The 24,987-nt window shown below is 40.4% G+C and overlaps 1 protein-coding gene across 4 annotated transcripts in view; it reads left to right on the top strand.

The window, feature by feature from the left end:
• The window catches only part of DCAF5 (DDB1 and CUL4 associated factor 5), a 104,022-nt gene that overhangs the window by 38,087 nt on the left and 40,948 nt on the right, over window positions 1-24,987 (top strand). For 3 of the 4 annotated variants that reach the window (XM_042989975.1, XM_042989974.1, XM_042989976.1), the window contains exon 6: window positions 20,160-20,373. In XM_042989975.1, coding sequence (XP_042845909.1) covers window positions 20,160-20,373 — 214 coding nt within the window. Of the gene's footprint in view, window positions 1-20,159; window positions 20,374-20,897; window positions 21,314-24,987 lie in introns of those variants that run through there. The other variant, XM_042989977.1, reaches the window with a different exon arrangement.

The raw sequence follows: 24,987 nt of genomic DNA, 5'->3' as shown, positions 1-24,987 counted from the left end.
CCTACCAACTATGCATGCGACTACACATTTGTCCAGACCCTTACCAACACTTACACTGTCTTATGAGGGGAAAGATTATCTTCTTGTTTTGATTACTTCTTTAGTTATGAATTAGGTTATATGGTTTCTTGGGGAACCTGTAGTTTTCAAAGCCCATATGGGAGAAAAGTCATCTAATAAGGCTAATTGGTGATCTTGACTGATTCCTTTCTTGGAATAAAAAGAGGAGCACAGTGGGCTAGGATGTTTTTATTTGTTATTTTTCTATACTTCTAAGATTCTGTGTGGTTCTATGGGTGTGAGGTAGACAAAGGACATGAAATAATCTTGGGTTCCTGTTCTTCATCCACTGGTTTTTTGGGATTGAATTACAGATCTTTTCTGTTTGAATTCTCTTAGTACGAATTGGTGTGGGAGAGGAAGAGAAGGGTCTTTGTCTTTCTATGCAGGATTAGTTATGCTGAGTTGCAATACATGATTTGTCTCCTCAACACAGCTGCCTAGAAACCCCAACCTAGATCCTGGGGCAAATCTGAATCCCCTGGGAGGACAACCCTAGACCTAAGTAGATCTATTCCAAGGGATACTTAAAGTCTACAGAGATTTTAGGGAATTTGAAACTCTCAAAATTGCAGGTAAAGTTGTGTGTGCTTGTGTATCTGACTGAGCACATATGGCAATTTTTCGAGGGGTTGGAAGAGAGCTTTTACTAGGTTCTCATAAGAGACATTTGACCCCCAAGAGGATAAATGTTGCTCAGTGTTCTAACGATTCTAGATTTAGAACCTACTGTGGTTCCTTAGCATGCTTGTAAGTAATTTTCAGCCTATTAAAGCTTGGGCTTGTGAGTGAATTCTGGGCCTCCTAGAAACAAATATAATCTTCATAGCTCAATAAGGGGGCCTCACACTGAACATTTTTTCTTCCTGGCTTAACCTATGGATTATTCAGTGCTGGAATGGTTTCTCAGACCTACCCCAAGCCTAAGCTGTACCTCTTTACTTTAGTCTGTAGGCATGTGAGTGGGATCACATGTGTCCTGCTTCTGCCTTGAAATAAGCTGATTAAAGGGCTGGCTGGTCGAATAAAATGTTAGCTTTAGAGGGGACTTCAGTTATCATCTGATCTGACTTCTTCACATACATTGCAGCAAGGTAAGGTGAGGCAGAAGCTCTTTTGATGGTTTAGAGTGTACGATCTGAAGCCATCATACCGGTTACACATCCAGGCAGTGTACCTTAGTAGCTATATAATCTTGAAAGTTACTTCACCTCTCAGTGCCTCATAATAATAAATAATAGCTAACATTTATTAAGCATTTCTTACAAGGGATAATGACAGACATATGAATAGTTCTTTGTTTAGTCCTTATGACAGCCCTATGAGGTAGGTTCTATTCCTGTTTTAATGATAAGGAAACCAAGGCACAGAGTTGAAGTAGCCTGTGTGTGTATATTGGTGTATCATGTCCACCCCCTCCCTTTTGAAGCAAATAAGGTCCTTGTATATTCTAGTTTTCTTTCATCTATGCCCCCTTGCAATAGACCTTTGTCAGGATTCCTCCCCCGATTTTTCCAGTACAGACATGTCTAACTCTAAAGTCTGAGTCTTTTAGATGTTCTGTCTCTAAAAGTTAAATCCTTTTTCACTGTCTCCTGGCCTAGCCTCTGTCTACATGCTAGCTTTCTAAGTTTCTTGTTATTTCTAATCCTGGAGACCTGTGCACGTTATTTATTTTGCTGCAGAGCTTGTCCATAGGTCAAATTCAACCCAGAGAGATATTTTGTTTGGCCTACATCATTAATAGTGTTTGGGAAATTACACCGAAAAATCATAATTTCTAACACCTCTTGAAAAAGTCAGAAGATTTGGTATCATTGGATCTTTATTCTCATATGGCAATAGTCAGCCAAAGCTGCAGTGAGTTCTTCAGACCTTCCAGATGTGTTCCACCACTCCTTGATGTCTCAATCCAGGGATGCTCCCCTCATTTACATTACTTGCCTGGCCCTATAGACATGGGAGTTTGAAAGGTCTGCTTTAGGGATAATAGTGGTAATGAGTGGGCCATCCGGTAGACTGGGTGAGGGAGAAAACATCACACGCACACATATGCATTGCACATTAGGACCAGGCTTCATTCCTTTCATGTGGATTAGTTCTGCCGATGTCCTTTTACAGCCATCCTCTCCTTCGTCACTGCCAACATCCCAGTTATTTCTTGCTTGGACTGGTGCAGTGGCCTCTGAATAGGTTTCGGATCTGTGAGCTTCTAAATTTGAGAGAGTTCAGGAAAAGTGACGATTCCCTTCCTGTTACTCTGCTTGTTCACCCTTTTAATTCCCTCTTTCAGCTGACTGCTCACTTACCACCTCTCTCCCTTCTCATATCTTTAATTTCTGTCACTTTCTGTCAGAAACTGTTAGTTCTGTGACAGGTAATCGTATCTTGCTTTGACAAGGATAATAAAGAGAGTGATTCTTTCCCACTCAATGATAAAACTAGGGCAAGCCAGGAATTCCTGGTAAAGACTTACCTTGTAAGATAGTGCTTTCGCGTGGTGTGTAAATGACACATCTGAAAATGGGCGATGAGTGCAAATTCGTACCATCAAAAAAATTTCTTATAGGACCTCAGCTGGCTTTGGGAGCCTCTAGGTTAAATGTCTGTTTTGTGGGGCCTGTGTCAGTCCTGCTTCTGGAGAGACCAAATTAAGTGTAACTCCTTGCCTTCTGAACAAACCAGACAGTCTCTGCCACGTTGCATTTTGAGGGTTGCTTGTACTATTATGGGAAAATAGAGCTCAGGGAACAACTTCAAAGGCTGGAAAAGGCGCTCATGGTCTGCTCTTTGTTGAAACTTTAAAGAACAAGGCTATCCAGACCAGAGTGCAAGGCCATTAGGGTAGACAAAGATTTCTTAAACACGACCCAAAAAGCGCTATACATGAAAGATAAATTGGATTTCATTCAAATTAAAAACTTTTGTTCATCAAAGACAGTGTTAAGTGAAAAGGTGAGCCAAAAGACAAGCCATGATCTAGGAAAAAATTATTCATAATACATGTATTGAACAAGAATTCCTATCTAGAATATAATAGAACTAAAAATCAGTAAATAAAAGAAAACTCAGTTTTTAAAATGAGCAGAAATGTTGAATAGGTGCTTCACAAAAGAAGATACCAAAAAGCCAATAAGCATTTGAAAGGTATTCAACTTCATTACTCCTGAGGGCAGTGCAAATTAAAACCACAGTAAGGTATCACTATATATCCTGAATGGTTAAAATTAAAGAGACTAATAAATAGTACCAGGTGTTGACAAGGGCATGGAGCAACTGAAACTCTCAGACATTTTAGGTGAGGGTAACTTGGTACAACCACCTGGGAAAACTCTTTGTCAATGTCTACTAAGCTAAACATGTGGCTCCATGACCTAGCAACCTCACTCTTAGGTATAGCCTAAGAGAAATGAGTATGAACTTCCACCAAAGACATGTACAAAAATATTCACAGGTGCTTTATTCATAAGAGCCAAAAGCTGGAAACAACCCAAATGTCCATGGAAGAAGAATGGGTAAGCAAACTGCAGAATAGCCATGCGATAGAGTATCACACAGATATGAAAAGAGTGAATTATAGACACACACATTGACGTGGATGACTCAAACAGCCATAATATTGAATGAGAGAAGCCAGATAGATAGAAAAGAGTGTATGGTGTTCAAGAATAAGCAGGTTATAGAAGTCAGAATAGTGGTTACTATGGGGTATTATGAGGAAAGCTTCTAGGATTTTTTATCTGGGAGGTAGTTTCACAGGTATATACTTTAGTAAAAAAAAATTTTGAGCTATATAATTAGTGCTCTTTACTGTACAATTTAAAGTATGTTTAGGGGCACCTGGGTGGCTCAGTCAGTTAAGTGTCCGACTCTTGATTCGGCTCGGGTCATGATCTCGTAGTTCATGAGACTGAGCCCCATGTTGGACTCTGCACTGACAGCAGCACAGAGCCTGCTGGGGATTCGCTCTCTGTCTCTCTGCCCCTCCCTCATGTGTTCGCTTGCTCTCTCTCTCAAAATAAATAAATAAACTTTTTTAAAAAAAACGTATTTAAGGTGTTTAAAGTACATTTTATTACTTTTCAAAATTCAGTCTTTTTCTTTTTTTAATGTTTATTCATTTATTTTGAGAGAGAGAGAGAGAGAGAGAGAGAGAGAGCGCACCAGCGGGGGAAGGGACAGAGAGAAGGAGAGAGAGAAATAAGCAGACTCCACACCATCAATGCAGAGCCCGATGCGGGGCTCAATCTTGTGAGACACCCAGGTGCCCCTAAAGTACATTTTTAAAAATCCAAGATCACTATTGTCTCCCTGTAGGTATTTGCTTTCTCTGTGATTCCAGTGGTTGTAGCAATATCACCAGATCTCAGGGAATGGCTTGAAGGGGCAGAAGAGAGAGGGAGGAGAGTCAGGAGGACCTAGCAGTTTGGATTATGTAGAGAACCACCAGAGAAGAGCTAGGGATTGTTGGAGTTTAATTGTCAGAATGATTAGGTCTAATCGGGGACATGCTTTCAGGTTAGCCACTCCTTTCTTCCCCACTCTCCCATCTTTCTGTATGTACCTATGCAATACTCAGGCAAGTGGTCCATCCACCAAGACCTACACTGAAAGCTTGTTTTCTCCCTAGAACTGATTCCTTTCTTGTTTGTTTTTTATCATCGTCACCATTACTCCCACAGTCATCCCAGCTGAAACCCCAGAGTCCCATTTTCCTCTTCTGTCTCTCTCACCCTCTGTCATAACTAGCTTTGTTCTGCATTAGTGCCTGGCCACTGTTTTCAGTTCTGAAAGCCCCAGCTCCATCTCAAGCCCATAGCACTATTTCTGGAAGGGACCAGCTGCCCTGCCTTCTTAACTTGCCTCCCGCTTCTGCCATATAGCACACATCCTTCAATATCACTCTTGCCGTTCCCCTACCCAGGAGCTTTAGTGAGTTCTTGTTATCTTTGTTCATGGGCACATCCTCAGAACCTATATGTGGGATGCTCTAAGAAAATGTCTTTTGGAATGAATGTATGACCTACTTTACTGGCTAAAACAACTCCTTCAGCAAGCAATCTGCTCCTTCTCTGGTGCCAGTGTCCCTCCTCTCTCCCCTTGTACTCTCTTCCACATACAAACACAAATGGAGGAGATAGTTTTTTCTTGTTTCTTTGGATCTTTTCAAGTTTTAGTACTTCTCAGGTCCACAATAAGTTAGTGCCCCTCAGGAAAAGCATCCTTGCTCCCTGTTACATACTCAAAGCTTTCTTTTACTCATTGTGTCCCCAGCACCTGGCAGAGTTTTGGCACAGACTGTGTGCTGCATGAATGAAGCTTTGTCTTCTACGGGAAGAGATCTCTTTATTCAGAGTCTCTGTAAAGTACTTACGGTTTGTGGCATGCATGTTGCTTGGCTTGGTTGCTGCTTTCGCCATCATTAGTTTTCTTTTAATATGAGTGTTCATCTCCAGCTAGACCATTACTATATTTTTTATTTCCTTCCCAGTGTCCAGGAATTGCTTCTCAACAAAAAAGAAGTGCTTATCCTGATCTGTACTATCACCTGTCATGTTTTCCTATAGATTTTCTTTCTTGAGAGAGAAAGAGAGCGAACAGGGGAGAGGGGCACAGGGAGAGAAAGAGAGAGTGAATCAGTCCCAAGCAAGCTAGCTCCACACTCAGCATGGAGACTGATACGGGGCTCAATCCCAAGACTCTGGGATCATGACCTGAGCTGAAATTAAGAATTGGACATTCAACCAACTGAACTACCCAGGTGCCCCTCCTGTGGATTTTTAAGGAAAGGGCCATGTTTTATTTATCTCTAGAGCCTAACACATCACTTAGAATATTGGTACCTTCAGTATATTGAATGAGTGCATAGTTTTATACTCATCCCCAAATAGTCTGTATTTTCAAAGCAGGGTTTTTGTAATGTTTTCTGGACCTATTAATTCCTTGAGTGTAATGGATCAAAATGTTGTCTCTAAGGAATAAACCCTTAAAGGAGGTCGTAAGGGTTCTTGCTGGGTTTTGACCATCTGTCGAGTTATGTTGGGGAGTCAGATTCTGGTGAAGTTGCTGTCTGGTTTTTAGGCCACAAGGTGGAGCTCTAGAATCAGCTTTGTCCAATGGAAGACACCAGGCCCCTGGTATCCTAACCCAGTGGTTCTCAAACTTCAGAGGGCATTAGAATTACAAGGGGATCTTGTTGAAGTACAGCTTCCTGGAGCTCAGATCCAGAGATTGAATTGTGAGACCTGAGGCAGCACCTGTGAATCTGCCATTTTAAACAGATATCCCAGGTGACTTGGTAACTTGGTTTATCCTATAAGATGGAAGTTGTGGTTATTCAGAGGTCCATGTTGAATTTGTTTCTGTGTTCATTCTAACCCAGCGTCTTTGGGCTTTAGGCCAGAGCTTCCCCGTGTCCATACCAAGCACAAATGTGCCTTTTATAACAAGAGACTTAACTTCAGACCCAAACATCTAGGGAATACCCTTCAATATTCCTCAAGTATTGTTTATTCAGAAGGAGGTGATATTAAATCCCTAAACCAAGGGGACTTTCTTATTGTAAAATCAAATCTTGACTTTTTGCTTTTTAAAAATATTTTTATGTTAAAACAATTTTAGGGGCACCTGGGTGGCTCAGTCATTTAAACATCTGACTCTTGATTTCGGCTCAGGCCTCATGATCCCATGAGGGTCTTGGGATCGAGCCCTGCATCAGGTTCTGCGTTGAGCATGGAACCTGCTTGGGATTGATTCTCTTTCTCCCTTTCTCTCCCTTTGCTCTTCTTCCCCTCTCACATGTTCTCTGTCTCTGTCTCTCTCTCTCTCTCTCTGGCTCTCAAATAAAACACACACACACCCAAAAACAAACAAAAAAACAATTTTAGATATATATAAAAGTAGAATAGTAAAATGAATTCCAATATAACTATCACCCAGCTTCAGTATTTAATCCATGAACAATCTTTCATTTATTCCTCATCTGTGACCTCCCTTCCCAATTATTTTGAATCAATTTCCACATAACGTTATATCATTTCTCTGTAAATGCTTTAATATATATCTCTCTGAAAGATTATTTTTCAGTTGAGGTAAAATTCACATAACATAAAATTAACCATTTTAAAGTGAAAAATTCATAGCATGTAGTACACTCACAGTGTTTACAACCACCACCTCTATCTAGTTCCAAAATATTTCCATCATCCTAAAATAAAACTCCTACCCTTTACACAGTGACTTTCCAGGATATTTTTCTCTCGCTCCTAGCTACCATCGATCTACTTTCTGTCTCGGTGGATTTACCTGTTCCAGATGTTTCATCATCATGTGACCTTTGATCTGGCTTCTTTTGCTTATCATCCTGTTTTTTGAGGTTCATCCACATTGTAGCATGTATCAGTACTTCATTCCTTTTTTTGACAGGATAATATTCTGTTGTATGGATGCGCCACGTTTTATCTGTTCACCCATTGATGTACATTTGAATTGTTTCCACTTTTTGGTATGATGAATAGTACTACTATTAACATTTATGCATAAGTAAATTTGAGTACCTGTTTTCAGTTCTTTCACATATACACCTAGGAGTGGAATTGCTGGGTCTTAGGGTAAATCCTGTGTTAAACTTTTTGAGGAACTGCCAAAATACTTTCCATAAAAAGATAATTCTTTTTAAAAATATAACCACAATATTGTCACACCTAAATACAATAACAATAACTCCTTAATATCACTGCATATATTTAATAAGTGTTTAAATTTCCTTAATTGTCTCATGAATGTTACAATTGTTTGTTTTTTGTTTTTTTTGAATCAGGATTAAAATAAGGTTTATACATAAAAATTAGTTAATATGGCTTCTGAGTCTCTTAATCTATAGGTATTCCTGCCTCTCACTTTTCCCCCTTGCAATCTATTTGTTAAAGACACTGGATTATTTGTCATATGGAATTTCTCACATTTTAGATTATGCTGATTGCATTTTTATACTGTCATTTAGCATGTTCCTTCTTACCCCAGTTTTTTCTATAAATTGGTTTTAGATCTTGGGGCTTAAATGTATTCAGGGTTTTGTGGGTGGTTTTGTTTTTTGTTTCCTGGGCTTTTTTTGGGTTACAGAGATACTTCATAGATGGTGTTAGGTATGTCCATAGAAAGCTAAGAATGTCTAGTTTTGTCTCTTCCTTTGTTTTAAAATACATTGACCGACTTCTTAGTTTAGCTTTTTAAAATATAAGTAATGTGGGGCGCCTGGGTGACTCAGTCGGTTAAGCATCCAATTCTTGATTTTGGCTCAGGTCATGATCTCATGGTTGGTAAGATCAAGCCCTGTGTCAGGCTCTGTGCTGACAGTGTGGAGCCTGCTTGGGGTTCTGTCTCTCTCTGTCCCTCTCTTACTTGCGCTGGCTCTCTCTCAAAATAAGTAAATACATTAAAAAAAAAATACACCAGTAAAGCTGGTGAAGATGTGGAGAAACTGGATCACTCCTAAGTTGCTGGTGGGAAAGTATAATAGTACAGCTACTCTGAAATATAGTTTTGTAGTTCCTTTATAAATTAAAAATGAACCATATGCTCTGTGAAAAAGTCAGTCCCTAAGGACACATACTGCATGATTCCATGTATGTAACATACATGAACTAATATATGTGAAAAATGGAGAACAGGGTTTGCCAGGTGTTAGCAATAGGGATAGAGAGGGTGAACGTGGCTATAAACGGGTAGCAGTAAGGAGGCTTGTGATGATGGTACACATTAAGTATCTTAATTGTGGTGGTTACACGGAGCTGTACATGTGGTACACTTGCGTAGAGCTACAAATACACACACACACACACACACACACACACACACACACACACACACACACATGAGTGCGTATATAACTGACACAATCTGAATAAGCTCTGTAGATTGTACCAATGTAAATTTCCTTGTTTAGATATTATACTATAGTGAGGCAAGATGGTAACATTGGGGGAGGCTAGACAAAGGGTACAAAGGACTTTCTTGTATGTTTCTTTGCAATTTCCTCTGACTCTATAATTACTTCCAAATTAAAAGTTAAAAAATACAAATACTAGGGGGACTGAGTGGCTTAGTGGGTCAGCGTCCAGCTCTTGATTTTGGCTCACTCAGGTCATGATCTCATGGTTCGTGAATTTGAGTCCTGTGTTGGGCTCCACACTGACAGTGCAGAACCTGCTTGGGATTCTCTTGTCTCTCCCTCTCTTTCTGCCCCTCCCCCCACTCACACACACATTCTCTCTCTCTCTCAAGATAAATAAACACTTTAAAAAAAATATGAATACTTGTTAATAGCATTCTCCTTTTAAAACTTTCAGTGAAGCTGAAGTCCCTTCTGACTATCTGGTCCCCTGCCCCCTCCCCTGGATAAGGAGTGTTAGGAGTTTGTAGTATATGCTTTTGTCTCTATATGCATGTGTGTTTTTACTGCTGTACAATTATTCTACAACTTGACTTTTTCACTCATCAGTATGTGTTGGGAATTTACCCATATATTAGCATATCCAGATTTATCTCATTTCTTTTGCCAGTTAAGAATTTGAGTCAACTCTGTGACTCTTTCTGTTGAGTCAGCTTGGGTTTTTCTTCTAAGAAACCTTTTGTGACCACACTCATTCTTGTCTCCTCAGTGGAGGGTAGGTTCGTCCTGTGTCTCACAGCACATGTTCTCCTTTGTATAACACTATTCATGTTATAAAAGGAAACTGTTGGTTTTCTTGTCCCTCATGAGTTTTTGAGGGTTCCCCCTTTATCTTCATCTTTGAATCCATGGGCCTAGCACAATACCTAAAATAATTAGCAGGTATTCAATAAATGTTTATTTAGTAAATGCATGCATGAATAGATGAGTGTGATGTGAAAGGAAAGAGTGTGAAGTGAATGACTTAGATGAATCCTTCTGGCCCCGATGCTGATACTGTTCACTTTGCTGGGTAGAATAATGCATCTGTACCATGTATTCTGTGAAATCTTGGTGAGCCAAGAAGCAGAAAAAACTTCTGGCCATACGTCTGCTGCTTACCTATTGTGTACTCAGAACCAAATCATCTCGCTGCTCAGGACCTTAGTTTCCTCCAGTGTGAAATGAGAATAATGTTATCCCCACTGTAAAGATTAGATGATACAGTGTGTACATAAACATTTTGTAAATTAAATGAACTAGTTGCTTTTTTAAGGGTATCTATTGTGGTATATAATTCCATTGGTGAATTCTTTGTAGCTTGAACTTTTTATTTTGTACTGATAGGTTTGACCACTTACATTTTATCTGTTGCAAGTCACATATTTTAGATAGGGACTTCTTGGTACACTCTCAATCATTTTGGCTTTATTTATTCATGAATTTACCCACGTATAGAAGACTTTCCAAGAACAATGTTTCTCGATTCTGCATAAAATACTTTGTATTTTGAATCTGTTTTTTATTCCAGTAATATGACTTTGCCATTTATTTATGGGTGTTTTGGAAGTGGGATTGGGGGATCTGCAGAAAGAAATCAAACTGAGTGTAATTTCAGACCTAACCTGTTGACTGTGTTCAGTGCTAACCAAGATAGGCCTGTTTAGTACTTAGAAACCTATCAAAGGAAGGATATCATTTGCCCTCATTGAGAAAGATAGTAAGGGACACTGAAATTTTCAGAGGACTCTGAAAATTTTTCTTTGACTATCATTATGTGAATTTAAAGTATGATTTAATTTCAAACTTAGCATCTGCACCAGAATCCTATGGGGCAGCATATTATTTGAAGTTTCCATTAAGAATGTCTTTAAATTTACTATTCTCATACTTTTCTCAAAGCTGTCTTCTGTGGTCCCCTAGTTAAAAAGGATCTGTGATTAAGATGATACATATTTTTTTAAGTTTATTTATTTTTGAGGGAAAGAGAGGGAGACACAGAATCGGAAACAGGCACCAGGCTCTGAGCTGTCAGCACAGAGTCTGATGTGGGACTTGAACCCACAGACCGTGAGATCATGATCTGAGTTGAAGTCGGCCGCTTAACTGACTGAGCCACCCAGTCGCCCCGAGATGATATTTTAAAATAACATATTTTCTTCTGATTACAGAAGAAATTCATGTTCATTGTAGAAAAACTTGGAAAAATAAAATGAAAGGCATAAAAAAAGAAATTACCTAAATCCTGTAGTCTAATTAATAGATTAATTAATATATCTTCATACACCCATCAGTCTGAATGTTTATCACTATCTATTCGTGAACATAAATTGGATAGGGCATATATTCAAAACCTGTGGGATTCACCATTCACTTTCTAAACCCTGATGTGAATTTTCTTTCTTGAATTTGACTTCCCCAAATGTAATTATTAATTTTCCTTTTGAACTTTTATTCTGCAAATATCAGAAACTCACTGTAAAGTACAAGATATAATTAAGATACCTGCCTGCCTGCTAAACTCTTCCTTCTTATTGGCCACTTATTAGCAGGTAGATGAATTTAACTTACTTGAAAGGTGTGTGTGGTGATACCCTATGAAGAGGGGGCGACCTGGATGGTCATTGGCAAATTGTGCCGGTTCTTTGTCAAAGAGGACTTTGATTCAGATGATCTCCAAGCCTCTTGCTATTTCTCCCAATTTTATGCTGCCTTGCTGCTTGCCTCTCAGATTAGGTTTCATGTGCAGACAAATGTCAGGACACATGTGAACTTTGGTGGAGCCTGTTTTTCTTTTTAATGTTCCCAAAGTCAGGGTTTTTCAAACTGCTGCTCGTGATCCATTAGATCATTCATTCAACAGCTATTTATTGAATGACTACTACGTGTTTGGCACTGTTTAAGCACTTGGGGTATGTGGGGGAAAGATATAAAAGCTAATAGTCTAATGGGAAAGGATAAATAAGAAAATAAAGACATAAAAATATATGGTATGTAAGATGGTGATTCATGTAGTAGAGAAACGTAAAGCAGGCAAGGGAGCCAGGGAGTATGAGGGAGCTTGCATTTTTGCACAGGGTATCAGAAAGGGCCTGATTGAGAAGGATATTTGCATAAAGAAGTAAGTGACTGAACTGAGGACGTATCTGGAGAGGAACATTGTGGGCTGCCGGATCTGCAAGTGCAAAGACCCTGAAGTAGAAGCATAGTTGACTTGTTTTAGGATCGGTAAGGAGGCATCATGTGGTTGAAGTAGAGGAAAGTAAGAAAAATGCTGGGAGGCGGAGTCAAAGACTCAGAGATGGGAAAGCAGTTGTCTAGGGCTTTATTGACATTGAAAGGAATTTGGTTTTTACTTTGGTGTAAATGGGGAGCCACTGGAGGATCTTTAGCAAAGAAATGATGTGTTCTGGTGCATGGTTCAGCATCCCTCTGGCTGTGCTATTCAGGATAAATGAAGCATGGGCCAAGAGTGGAAACAAGGAGGTTAAGGTAGAAAGCTCTTTCAACGTTTCTGTGGGCATGAAATCAATTTAGATGGTCATAGCATTTATTAAATAAAAAAATATAGAAATCAGAGTATTGTAGGTGGTAAGTATGGTTTAATGAATTTATGCTAAATGTGGGCGTGCTGGGATGCAGTATAAGATGTACTTTACAGGGGCACCTGGATGGCTCAGTCGGTTAAGCGTGCGACTTCGGCTCAGGTCATGGTCTCGCAGTTTGTGAGTTTCAGCCCCATGTTGGGCTCTGTGCTGACAGCTTGGAGACCGGAGCCTGCTTCAGATTCTGTGTCTCCCTCTTTCTCTGCCCCTTCCATGCTCATGTTCTGTCTCTCTCTGTCTCTCAATAATAAATAAAGTTAAAAAAAATTTTTTTAATGTGCTTTACAAAGAGTTTCTATAAAAATAGTTTCAAAGCCATTATTCTAAATATTTCCTTTTTTTTTTTTTTTAGATGTTTATTTATTTTTGAGAGAGAGACAGTGTGAGCGAGGGAGGGGCAGAGAGAGAGGGAGACACAGAATCCAAAGCAGGCTCCAGGCTCTGAGCTGACAGCACAGAGCCCAATGCGGGGCTCGAACTCATGAGCTGTGAGATCATAACCTGAGCTGAAGTCAGACACTTAACCAACTGAGCCACCAAGTCGCCCCTGAGATTTTTTTTTTTTTTTTTTAAGTGTATTTATCTTGAGAGAGAAAGAACGTGCGTGAGCAGGGAAGGGGCACAGAGAAAGAGGGAGAGAAGAGAATCCCAATCAGACTCTGCGCTAACAGTGCAGATGCGGGGCTCCATCTCATGAACTATGAGATCATGACCTAAGCCAAAATCAAGAATCAGACGTTTAACTGACTGAGCCACCACGTGCCCTGAGACATGTCTATTACTTACAACTAGAGGTGATCTTGGTTTTTGGATACATTCTCAGTGAATGGCTTCTGTAAGAAACAGACTGTCTTCTTATAGCTGTGTCGCATCAGTCAGCAGTTTGGCCTTCTACCCTTTCCTTTATATTTCTCTCTCTTCTTGTTTTCAACTGTTTTCATAGGAGTTCTTAAAAAAAGGTAACAAATTGTGATTTTTGTTTTCAGACCCTCTTCTGCTTAGGATTTTTTCCAGACTTTGCCTCTTTGCTCTTTAACATTCCTCCAACTTTATGGCTTTGCACCCCGACAGTCAGTGGACCCACACCAGGTTCCTGTCCTGCCATCAAGCACTGCCTCTTTACCTGCATATATTCCAACCCACTCCTTCAGCACTGTTACTGTTGCCATCCTAGTCACCCTCTTCCCTTGTTTTTTCTTGCCTCTTGCCAACCACTGTTCATTAAACTCTCCCTCCCCAGTTTAATATACTGTGAGGTCAGGGCTGATGCTAATGTCATGTCTGTCAGAAGCTAGGACCAAGAATTGTTTTAAGGTGAAGATTTAAATGGCTGCTTATGAAACGCCTCTGTATTTTCTGCAGCTTGGAGTGAAGGGGGATTTTGAATCAGCCAGGCCATCTGATGAACTGAGATGACTAAAAGTGGAGTCCTTATCGATGGGAAATTCACAAGTGTCCAAGAACAAATCTGTTATGGTGGTGCCTCTTAGTTTATTTTGAGATCTCGTTTGGTTCTGTGTGGTTTTTGGGATCTCTGGGCCATACGCAAAAACTTAGGCTCAGGTCCCTTCAACTTTGGGTATGTCCCTGTTCTGGAAGATGATGATTGGAAACACTGCAATGCCTGCCATCCTTGTTTGCTTTATGGAGGACTGGATAGGCCATTTGATCATCTAAAGATCTCTCTCTTTTGGGGCACTTGGGTGGCTCAGTGGGTTGAGTGTCCAACTTTGGCTCAGGTCATGATCTCATGGTTCATGAGTTCCAGCCCGCATCAGGCTCTGTGCTGACAGTTCAGAGCCTGGAGCCTGCTTCGGATTCTGCGTCTCCCTCTCTCTCTGCCCCTCTCCCCCCCCTCTCAAAAATAAACATTAAAAAATATATTTAAAGAAAAAATCTCTCCCTCTTTTTTTGTCTTTAAAGATTTTATTTTTAAGTAATCTGTACTCCCAATGTGGGGCACGAACCCACAGTGCCAAGAGCAAGAGTCACAAGCTGTACCGACTGAGCCAGCCAGGCGCCCTTATCTGAAGATCTCTTTATCAGAAATTTATCAGGCCCTTGTGCTAACTTCACTCAAACTTAAATTTCAGGACCTTCAAAAAGAAGGAAATTTTAGCAGGTACACTGAACCTATATCTATATCTATATTTCAGGCCAGAAAGGCTTGGCAGTGAGGAAAGTGAGTTTGTTTAGTCACATATCACAGTATCTCTTTCTCATACTGGTTATCTAGCAGTTCTGGTTCCCTCTAGAGAAGTCTCAATCTTGGAACTGAGGATTATGGTAGAAAAAACAAAAAAGAAAGCCCAAGTTCTCTTCCTACTAACTCACATAAAAGATAGGTTTAAGGGATTATTAGGACCCTGAACGCACTTGAATAGGATTGGTGTGGGCTAATAGGATTGGTGACTCCCTGAACTTGTTCACTTTCTACATAATTCTACTGTCCTCTGGGATTTGTCATATTCTACAGGTTGTGTTATAGCAGGTACAACATTTTCCTTATTCCTTATAGGCCATCCTGCCCTAAAGCAGAACTGGAGGGGAGGGAGAGATTTCCCCCCACCAAAGGACCTTGATTTAGCCACTCTGGTTGTCCAGTACCAGCTCTGATGTCTGTGATTTGGAATAATAGTGCATTTCATGGGTGTTAATTGAAACTTTCACTTAGAAACTCATGCCAGTTGGCTTTGGAAAATAATGTTGGTACCGTGAGATGAATTTACTTTGTTGTGGATTTATGGAAACCTAGGTTCATGAAGTATAATCTTGGAAACTTTATCAATGCCCTGTCTTGTGTTGAACATGACACTCCTAGTCACTTTCCTTGGAGACAGCCTTAGCTTGTTTCTCTTCTATTCCAAGACCTTAGCCTTAGCCAAGTACTTTTTAAAAATGTTCTTTTTACCCTGCCAGAGCAATAAAGAAGTCCATTTCAATATGGGGCGGTGGGGGCAGGGGGCAGGGTGGGGAATCCAGGAGACCACACTAGTGAGAAATATTTTCCTGTTGTTCAAAGTTCTCTTGCTTTTTGTCCTGGATCTTTTACATGCTGACCCTTGGATTACCTCCTACCCCATTCTTGTTGTATTTTATGACAAATCCTTGGTTGAAGATAGGTTGGGAATAGATTTATTGCTTTTATTTTTCTAAATAGGGATATTATAGTTGAACTCATTTTAACTTGTTGCTAGTCCTTGCAAGATACTGCTCATCTTGGGGTGCCTGGGTGGCTCAGTTGGTTAAGTGTTTGACTTTGGCTCAGGTTATGATCTCACGGTTTGTGAGTTTGAGCCCTGCAGTGGGCTCTGTGCTGACAGCTCAGAGCCTGGAGCCTGCTTCAGATTCTGTGTCTCCCTCTCTCTCTGCTCCTCTACTATTCACACTTTGTCTCCCTCTCTCTCAAAAATAAGTAAACATTTAAAAAAAAAAAAAAAAGATACTGCTCATCTTGTTTGTTACGAAATGGTGGCCATTTCTCTGAGGAGTGGAGACAGTTGGCATCTCCGTTACCAAGATCAGAGTTCAGAAAGCAAGTCAAGATTGAGGCATTCCTCCCTCAGTTCTCCAAGAGGAAATGAGAAACTTCTCCTTTGGGGAATGTATTGATGACAGGAAAAAGGCATTTTAGGCATTGTTGGTAGAGGGGAACTCTGAGTTTTAAAAGGAAATAGAGTCCTTTCTGCTAATAGACCAGGGGCTATAAAAAGTGCCATATTGTATGGTTCCCTTTTTGTTGAACCTCTGATAATCCACTTTCTTTCCACATTGTTTTCCCACTGACCCCACTCTCCCTCACTCTCCCTTCTCTTCCTGATTCCTCTCCCCGCAAATTCCAAAATGGAGCCATGTTTCTCAAAAGGGTGGTTTTAAAGTCACACACATCAGAATTAATTGGGGTTGTTAAATTCAGATTCCTGGGCCCACTTCCCAGATTGAATTAGAATATCTGGGGGTGGATCCTGAGAATCCACATTTTTTAAAAAGTCCCAGATGATTTCTCATGCATATTACACTTGAAACTGTAAACTAGAGCGTCTTTGACATTATCTTTTTATCTTGACTGTGCGGGCAAACTGCTTCTAAGGTTTTTCTTCCTAATGAACTAGATCATGCATACTATTCAGGAGGAACCAGCTGTAGTACCCCTGCTGAGAAAGTATAGTGAACATAGCTCACTTTCTAGATTTCAGGTATCATTCCATCCTCTGGAAGGAATTTAATTTTATGCCCAAACATGAAGTATTCAGTTTCAGCAGCTGCTCTTTAGCACCCCCAAACACTCTAGGAGCAAGATTCCTACTTACCTGCCCTCTGTGTGAGAGATAGGAGTTCCTTGCCCAGAAGCATAGGCAGGAGAAATTAGTGACCCTCCTGGAACCCACAAACAGAACCCCTAGAGTGGCTAGATTGCACATGTAGGTCAAGGAGGTTGGGTGGGGCTGGGATGGGCCCGATGCCTGTCCTGGGCAGACTTCTGCAGGTCTGACTAGAATCGGCAAGTTCTTGTTAACTGATGGAAAGGGCGTTTGCTTGGTGGCCCCAGCTTTCCTGTCGGGGATGCCTGAGCTGATGCAAACCCCTGCTGCTGTTGCTGGTGGGGCTGGCCAAGTTTCTTTTTGTTGAGTTTTGTTTCCACGCCCCGCTCCTCTTCAGTTCTACAGACGGTGGTTTATTTGTACACTCCATGCTGATCTTGGATTGAAAGCCTCTCATTGTTTTTGAGCTCAGTGTTTAGATAACACCACATGCCTGTGGCAGCTAGGGCACCCTGTAAAGGAAATGCCTGGACTCTAACAGCCCCGTCATTCATTCTGTATATGTGAGTGAGTGTGGCCTCTGTTTAGGACCGTTATAAGAACATTTGTCTACAGAGATTATTACTTGGGGCCCGTAGGGGTGCCAGGCTCCTCCTTGATGTTTGGAGTTCTAGGGACTGTTTCCTAAGTCTTTTCTCTCTTTTCTTTCATTCCAATGATAAGAGGATTAAAGCCTGTTTTGCCTCAGGCCTTGTTTCTGTACCTGGAGCACGCCTCCCTCTAGTGAGAACACTGCTTTTGGGAGACATAAGACTTACTGGCGCTAGTTGGTGTAGACGGTTTTTGTGATCAGGCCAGGTTGGCAGCTATCTTTGCATGTGGTTTCAGGGGCTCCTTTTCCCATGGGGTATCTCTTTTCCTGTCCCCCTAATCTTCCCCATCACTGTCATGCCAAAGAAAAAACAAAATGTGTTTTCTTCATTCAATATTAAATCTATTCTGGTAGCATATATAGCTCTTCAAGTTTTCACTTGGTAAACTGCCATTTTTTTTTTTTCCCTAAAAATGTTTCAGATAAATCTGCCAGGCTCTAATTTAGGCCTCTTGAGGCCCTTTCCAGCTCTGTGATTCCCTAGAATTTATAAATTTTTTCCCCCTAAAACTACTAGGATTATTTTCTTTCCAGGACAACAAAGTCTGTGTGAGGCAAAACAAGTTAGTAGGTTTGATGTTACATGAATTTCTGCACCTCCCCCAATGTATATACTTAACTTCACTTTCCTACCAGTAATTCAATACTCCAAGAATTGAACCCAAAATACAAAAGAGATGTTGGTTATGATGTGGTCAGTGAACAGTCCATCCCTTCATAATAAAATAGCCTAGCCAGTCAAGGATACTAACTACTGAAAAGATAAAAGCACACACACATATACACACCCTTTTTTATTTAGTACTGTATAATTGTTAATGTTCATGGCCATCCTAGTTCACTGTAAAATTGAAAGTATCTTCTGAATCATCAAAAGAAATTAATTGGAACCATACTGTGTGACTTTTTTTTAATGTTAGGAATATTATGAGACTACAGAATGATAGTAGGTGAACCAGAACATATCGCTGTCCGTTGTGAAGCTATATAAATGTATTAAAGTAAATATACACTCGTTGGGAACTGCAATGGAAAACAAGTCATCTTGGTTTTCTAATTGTTATATTACTTACTCTGCATTTAAATTAAAATTTTTTGTTTAAGGGCAACTGGGTGGCTCAGTCGGTTGAGTGTCCGACTTGATTTTGGCTCAGGTCATGATCCCAGGGTTGTGGGATCCAGCCCCACATTGGGCTCCACCCTGAACATGGAGCCTGCTTAGGATTCTCTCTCTCTCCCTCTGCCCACCTCCCCTGCTCATGCTTCCTCTCTCTCTCTCAAATAAAAAATGAAATAAAATAAAAAAATAAATAATTTGTCTAGGGGCACCTAGGTGGGTCAGTTGGTTAAGCGTCTGACACTTGATTTCCACTCAGGTCGTGAACTCGCAGGTTGTGAAATCAAGCCCCGCTTTGGGCTCTGTGCTGACAGCTCAGAGCCTGGAGCCTTCTTCAGATTCTATGTCTCCCTCTCTCTCTGCCAGTAACCCACTTGCGTTCTGTCTCTGTCTCTCTCAAAAGTAAATAAACACTAAAAAAAATTAAAAATTGGTTTAGTATTAAACAGATGAACATAAGGGAAGGGAAGCAAAAAGAACATAAAAACAGGGAGGGGGACAAAACATTAGAGACTCTTAAATATAAAGAACAAACAGAAGGTTGCTGGAGGGGTTGTAGGAGGGGGGATGGGCTAAATGGGTATGGGGCATTAAGGAATCTACTCCTGAAACTTTGTTGCATTATATGCTAACTAACTTGGATGTAAATTAAATAATAAATAAATTTTTAAAAACTTGTTTAGTATTTAGTCTCTAGTTATGCCATATAGAATATAAAAATTTTCTGTGAACAGGGGCGCCTGGGTGGCTCAGTCGGTTAAGCGTCCGACTTCGGCTCAGGTCATGATCTCGCGGTCCGTGAGTTCAAGCCCCGCGTCAGGCTCTGTGCTGACTGCTCAGAGCCTGGAGCCTGTTTCAGATTCTGTGTCTTCCTCTCTCTCTGACCCTCCCCCATTCATGCTCTGTCTCTCTCTGTCTCAAAAATAAATAAACGTTAAAAAAAAAAAATTTTTTTCTGTGAACAGATTAAAAATTCAAAAATAACTGTTTAACTAATAAAATGATTATTATTTATTGAAAAAATATCCAGCATAAATAGTAAAGTATCTGTTTTTCTGCTGATGTGCTCTGTATTTCTAATACAAGGATAAATATGTCCCTTAAATGCCATCCATGATTAGCCAGTTAGAGTGGACACGACTCACCTCGCAGGGACTTGGTGAGTATCATCTATCTGATTACGTAGTTAGCTCAGGCAAATGAAATAACTAATCATTTTAATATTTCTGTTCTCTCATGATGCTTTGTTGCTTATTTCCTGTAAATTTATTGGTAATTCACCTTTTGGAGATTGAAAAGAGGAAATGACAGGTTAAATAACTTGGTTTGATGAAATCAAGGAGCCATTCTTATCCCATCGTTACCTTCTAGCCCACCGCATAGAAATAACCTTTCTTATACATCTGCCAAAATTCAGATGTATAAGCCTGACAGGAGATTCTGGACATATTTTGGGAAGAAGTAAATGTGGTACATTTTGCAGAGTCTTGTCCCACCTACTTCATGGCCAATCCCTATGCTTTCTGCCTTTCAGTTCTCTCCTGCGCTATGGTGGCAACCTGTCCCTCCAGAGTGCGATGAGTGTGCGGTTCAACAGCAACGGGACCCAGCTCCTGGCCCTGAGGCGTCGCCTGCCCCCAGTGCTCTATGACATCCATTCCCGCCTGCCTGTGTTCCAGTTTGACAATCAGGGTTACTTCAACTCTTGCACCATGAAAAGTTGCTGCTTTGCAGGGGATCGTGACCAGGTAGGTGCCCTCTGTCTCCTGTGTCCCACGTTCATGCTTTCTTCTCAGACTGCTTTTTCTGTTCTTGTCTTTATTTCTCTTTAGCATCATGTCAGGTAGAGACAATTGAGGCAAAACAGTGTCTGGGGACATTCTAGCACAGTAGTGAGTTTCTCCACCGGAGCTGCTGCCAGTGGGTAATATGAGGTACACACCATGAACCAAGACTGGCCACAATATAGTTCTGAGCAACCTAGCTTTGCCAGGTTTGTGAACAGATTTTAAGATTCTGAGAATGTGTCATTTCAAAAAAAAAGGAGGGAGTCCATGGAAAATCAGCCAAAAAAAGAGAGACTGCCAAAAAAAGAGACTTTTTGTGTATGTGTCAATAAAACACAATGATGAATGAAACACCCTAAGTACCACCCAAGAGACATATATCCTGAATGGCCCCTTGGGATGGCATCTTTTTCTTGGATAAGATGGGCTGAGCAGGTTTGTTTGAGAGGAAGCCAGATGCTGACTCTTTTTCTTTTTATTGCCAGCATCACAACTGGGAAGGAGAACCCAAGCTGTGTTTCCAGCCTTTTCACAGTCTCACTGGGAATTGAGACACTGATGTTGACTTAGAGCTGGCAGTCTAAAAACATGCTTGACATTCTTGCACCTGTCTGTCTTGGCCATAGAAGTTCTGAAGTGAGTGTCAGTGAGTGCACCAGTTGGACTGGTCTCAGTAATCAAGCCGAGGAAAAACAAATATGGAGGCATTGGTCAAATAAACAAATAGATTTTTTTTTTCTTCTAAAACACAACAGATCTTATGCTATTTCCCATCTAGATTGGAAAAATAGAGTTCTTAGTCTCTTGCTAATGCTTAGTGTTCTTTTTGGGTTCATCAACCATGTAAAATTTTGACATATACTTCTCACGTGCTGTACTCACCTCTTTAGAGTTGACATAAAAGAAACCGTTCTTGGGGAACTTGTGAATACTCTGCCCTTTTTTTTTTTTTTTTTTTCTTTTTTTGAGAGGGAGAGGGAGTGTGGGGCACAGAGGATCCAAGGTGAACTCTGTGCTGACAGCACTGAGCCCAGTGGCAGGGCTCAAACACATGAACTGTGAGATCATGACCTGAGCCATAGTCAGACAGTTAACTAATTGAGCCACTCAGGTGCCCCCGAGTACCTTGCTTTTAGAAGGCAGAAGCTAAGATTTTTCTTCCTAGACTGAAGTTGCTACATGCTCCCCAACATCATAGCTTAAAGACTAGTATAGGTAGTAGGAACACAATAAATGCTTGTTGAATTGAATTGAATATTAAAGAAACTGAAAGTATCTTTTAAGTTGTCTAGACTAGGGATGTCCCTTTTATAAATAAGGAATATATATCTAAATTCAGAATTTATATTGAAGGCAATCTTAGGGCCTACTTAGCTGTGACACACTGGAAACCACTAGGTGTCCTCAGTTATATAAACGAATGACTTACTTTCTACGTGCTATTTGTTTCTTAGGTGGGAAGAAGCAGTTTCCAGACATGATCAGACTCACAACAGAACAGATCATTGTCTGCTCTTTAGATTGGTTGATTTAGTTTCATTTAGCTGTGGAAATGACAACCAAACCCCTCCCTCTCTTTCTTCCTTCCTTTCTTCCTCCTTGCCTTTCTTCCTTGCTTTTAAGTTGATTTTCCATCTTTGTCCATCTCTTATGTGTGTGACCCTTATTTCAATGATCAATAAAAAGCAGGCACTAAATGTAATGGTTTATTAGGCTTTATTACCAGAAACACAGAGGCTGAGGGAAAGGTGAAGAGGTAAAGGAGAATAGATGTTTTTCTTTTAGCTCCTATATTAGCAGCCAGAACCTGTCTGCATGGAGCCCTTAAAAGACCCAGAACATAGGCCTCGAGCCAATATATAGCACACCCAGACCATGGTTTCTTGACCTCTGCACTGTCGACATTTTGGTTGAGTAATTCTTTGTTTCGTGGGGCTCTACTGTGCATTATAGGATACTTAGTAGCATCCCTGGTCTGTCCCCACTAGATGCCGGTAATATCTCCCCCAGCCATCCCCCAGACAACCAAAAATGTCTCCAGACGTTGCCAAATGTCCTCTGGGAAAAAAATTGCTCCAACTGAGAACCTCTGACCTAGATTATAATTACCCATTTTGCCCAGACACACTGGGACAGGTATTGCTGTAGGCAGAACCAGAGAAGGTATTTTGTGATTTTCTTGGTTATGTACATTAACAAGATGTAGTTGTTGTTTTTTTAATTTTTTATTAGATTTATTTATTTTTGAGAGACAGAGTGAGACAGAATGTGAGCATGGGAGGGGCAGAGACAGAAGGAGACACAGAATCTTAAAGCAGACTCCAGGCTCTGAGCAGGCATTCAGTACAGAGCCTGATGCCGAGCTCGGACCCACGAACCATGAGATCATGACCTGAACCAAAGTTGGACATTTAACTGACTGAACCACCCAGGCACCCCAAAATGTAGTTGTTTTTACCTTTAAGGTTATATATAATGATAGAAACATTGAATGGCTTTGATTTTTTTCTGTTCAGATTTGACTAATTTATTATGTGTAATTTAAAAAAAATACTCATTTAAGTAATCTCTGCACCCAACATTGGACTCAGACTCACGACCCCAAGATCAAGAGTCGCATGCTCTTGTGACTGAGCTAGCTAGCCAGGCACCCCTTATGTATGAATTTTTATCCTGTGGGGAAAAGATTATGTGTACTGTATCCTCTCTGACAATCTAGATGCTTTTTGATTGGGATATATGGTTTTCTGTGAAGGAGGATGTGAAGTCATTGACTCTAACTTTGGATCCATTTCAGAGGTAAAGTCTTTCAAGTCTGTTCATAGTCCCCATATAGATTATCGGAAGTATGTAACCTAGGGGATAGGAAGTATAGAGATTTATGTTAGGCTATTTTGTTCACTCCTTGGAGACAAAGAAATGAAATGTGGCTAATTCATCATTGTCTTGTCTCCAGTACACGAAAGCAGTGAGAGCACAATAAATATTTGTTGAAGCAAATCTTGAATACTTCGGTCAATGTGTGGTTTTAGCTTTTGGTGGGCCTAAGGCTTCCCTAATTGTAAAGCAGAATTGATAAGTACCATTTTTCCTGCTTAACTTCCAGGGGCTTTATGAGGATGAATTAAATAATAGATTTTCAGTGAGGCTAATCTACTAAGCTTATACTTTCTAAGTGCTACACAGGAGGCCAAACTTACGGTCTCATTGCTGGAACATGTCTCTCAGAGGTGATTTATAGGCTCTGACTTTCCACACTCAGAACTAAAGCAGCAGCTGCTACAGTTATGGTATGATCCACAGGATTGACATGTATATTCTTTGACTAGTCCAGACAGGATCTTTTTTTGCTGCTTTCAAATTCCAAAGCCTATCCTTTCCTTATATTGGTCATTATATTTGGTCTGTTCTTGTATACTTCGAGAACGCCCACAGCTGGAAGCTCTGTGCTCTGGAACTCTTCATTTAGTCATAGACTGGGTAACCATCCCAGAGAGGAATCTGAGAATTTCCATAATAGGAATGAACACGGTCAAGAAAGTGATCTATCCATCTGAGACAGTCTTCTGGCTTTTAATTACGGTGAGATTAGTCTTTCCACACAGATACTGTGCCAAAGAGCCTATACTTTTTTTTAAGACCATCATAGGTTCACTAGGTAATTCTTTAGCCTCAAAATGAGATTAACATCTCAAGAAATTAGACTCAGGGAACAGCGTGTGAAATAGGCTGAGACTACTTTGTGTCTCCCCTATGCATATTGCCACCATTGTAGATGAATTCTAATTACAGAGCTTTAGAGATCATTTTGTATAGACCCTCTTCTTACAGATGAGAGAACTGAGGCTCAGAGAGGTTGGGTACATAAGTCAAGACATATATATGTGTGTAGCTGAGCCAGGACTAGAACCTAGATTTTTGAGTTCTCTTTTTAATATTTTATTTTTAATATTTTTATTATTTATTTAATATTTTAATATTTTATTTTAAAATAATCTCTAGACCCAATGTTGGGCTCGAACTCACAACTCCAAGGTCAGGAGTTGCATTACAGCCCTCTTCATTATACAAAAAAGTTACAACTTGATGCCAGCAGAAGCAAGGCAAGCAGCAAAAATGATTGAATTGGGTTAGAAGTAATCAGTAGGGGGTGGTGGCAAGTGTGGCCAACTAGAGAGCCCACCCCTTCTAAATATAAATGAATATAAATGAATCCCATCCAGGGGTGCCTGGGTGGCTCAGTCGGTTAAGCGTCCAACTTTGGCTCAGGTCATGATCTCATAGTTCGTGAGTTCGAGCCCCACATTGGGCTCTGTGCTGACAGATCAGAGCCTGGAGCCTGCTTCTGATTCTGTTTCCCTCTCTTTCTGCTCTTCCCCCACTTGTGCTCTGTTTCTCTCTCTCTCAAAAAATGAATAAATGTTAAAAAAATTTTTTTAAAAAATGAATCCCATCTAAATGAAGCTTTGACTTAGCTTCAGCCTTTTGTTTCCATGAGGGCCTCTGGGTTTTTTTCAAAGGAAGCCAGAAATTAAGATTTTTAATGTGAAATCTCCTGATTTTTAGATGTTGTAA

The sequence above is a fragment of the Panthera tigris genome, chromosome B3 (genome assembly GCF_018350195.1).
Source record: "Panthera tigris isolate Pti1 chromosome B3, P.tigris_Pti1_mat1.1, whole genome shotgun sequence".
Taxonomy (NCBI): Eukaryota; Metazoa; Chordata; class Mammalia; order Carnivora; family Felidae; genus Panthera; species Panthera tigris.
The sequence above is the reverse complement of the archived record's forward strand: the minus strand, read 5'-3'. Positions and strand labels throughout refer to the sequence as shown.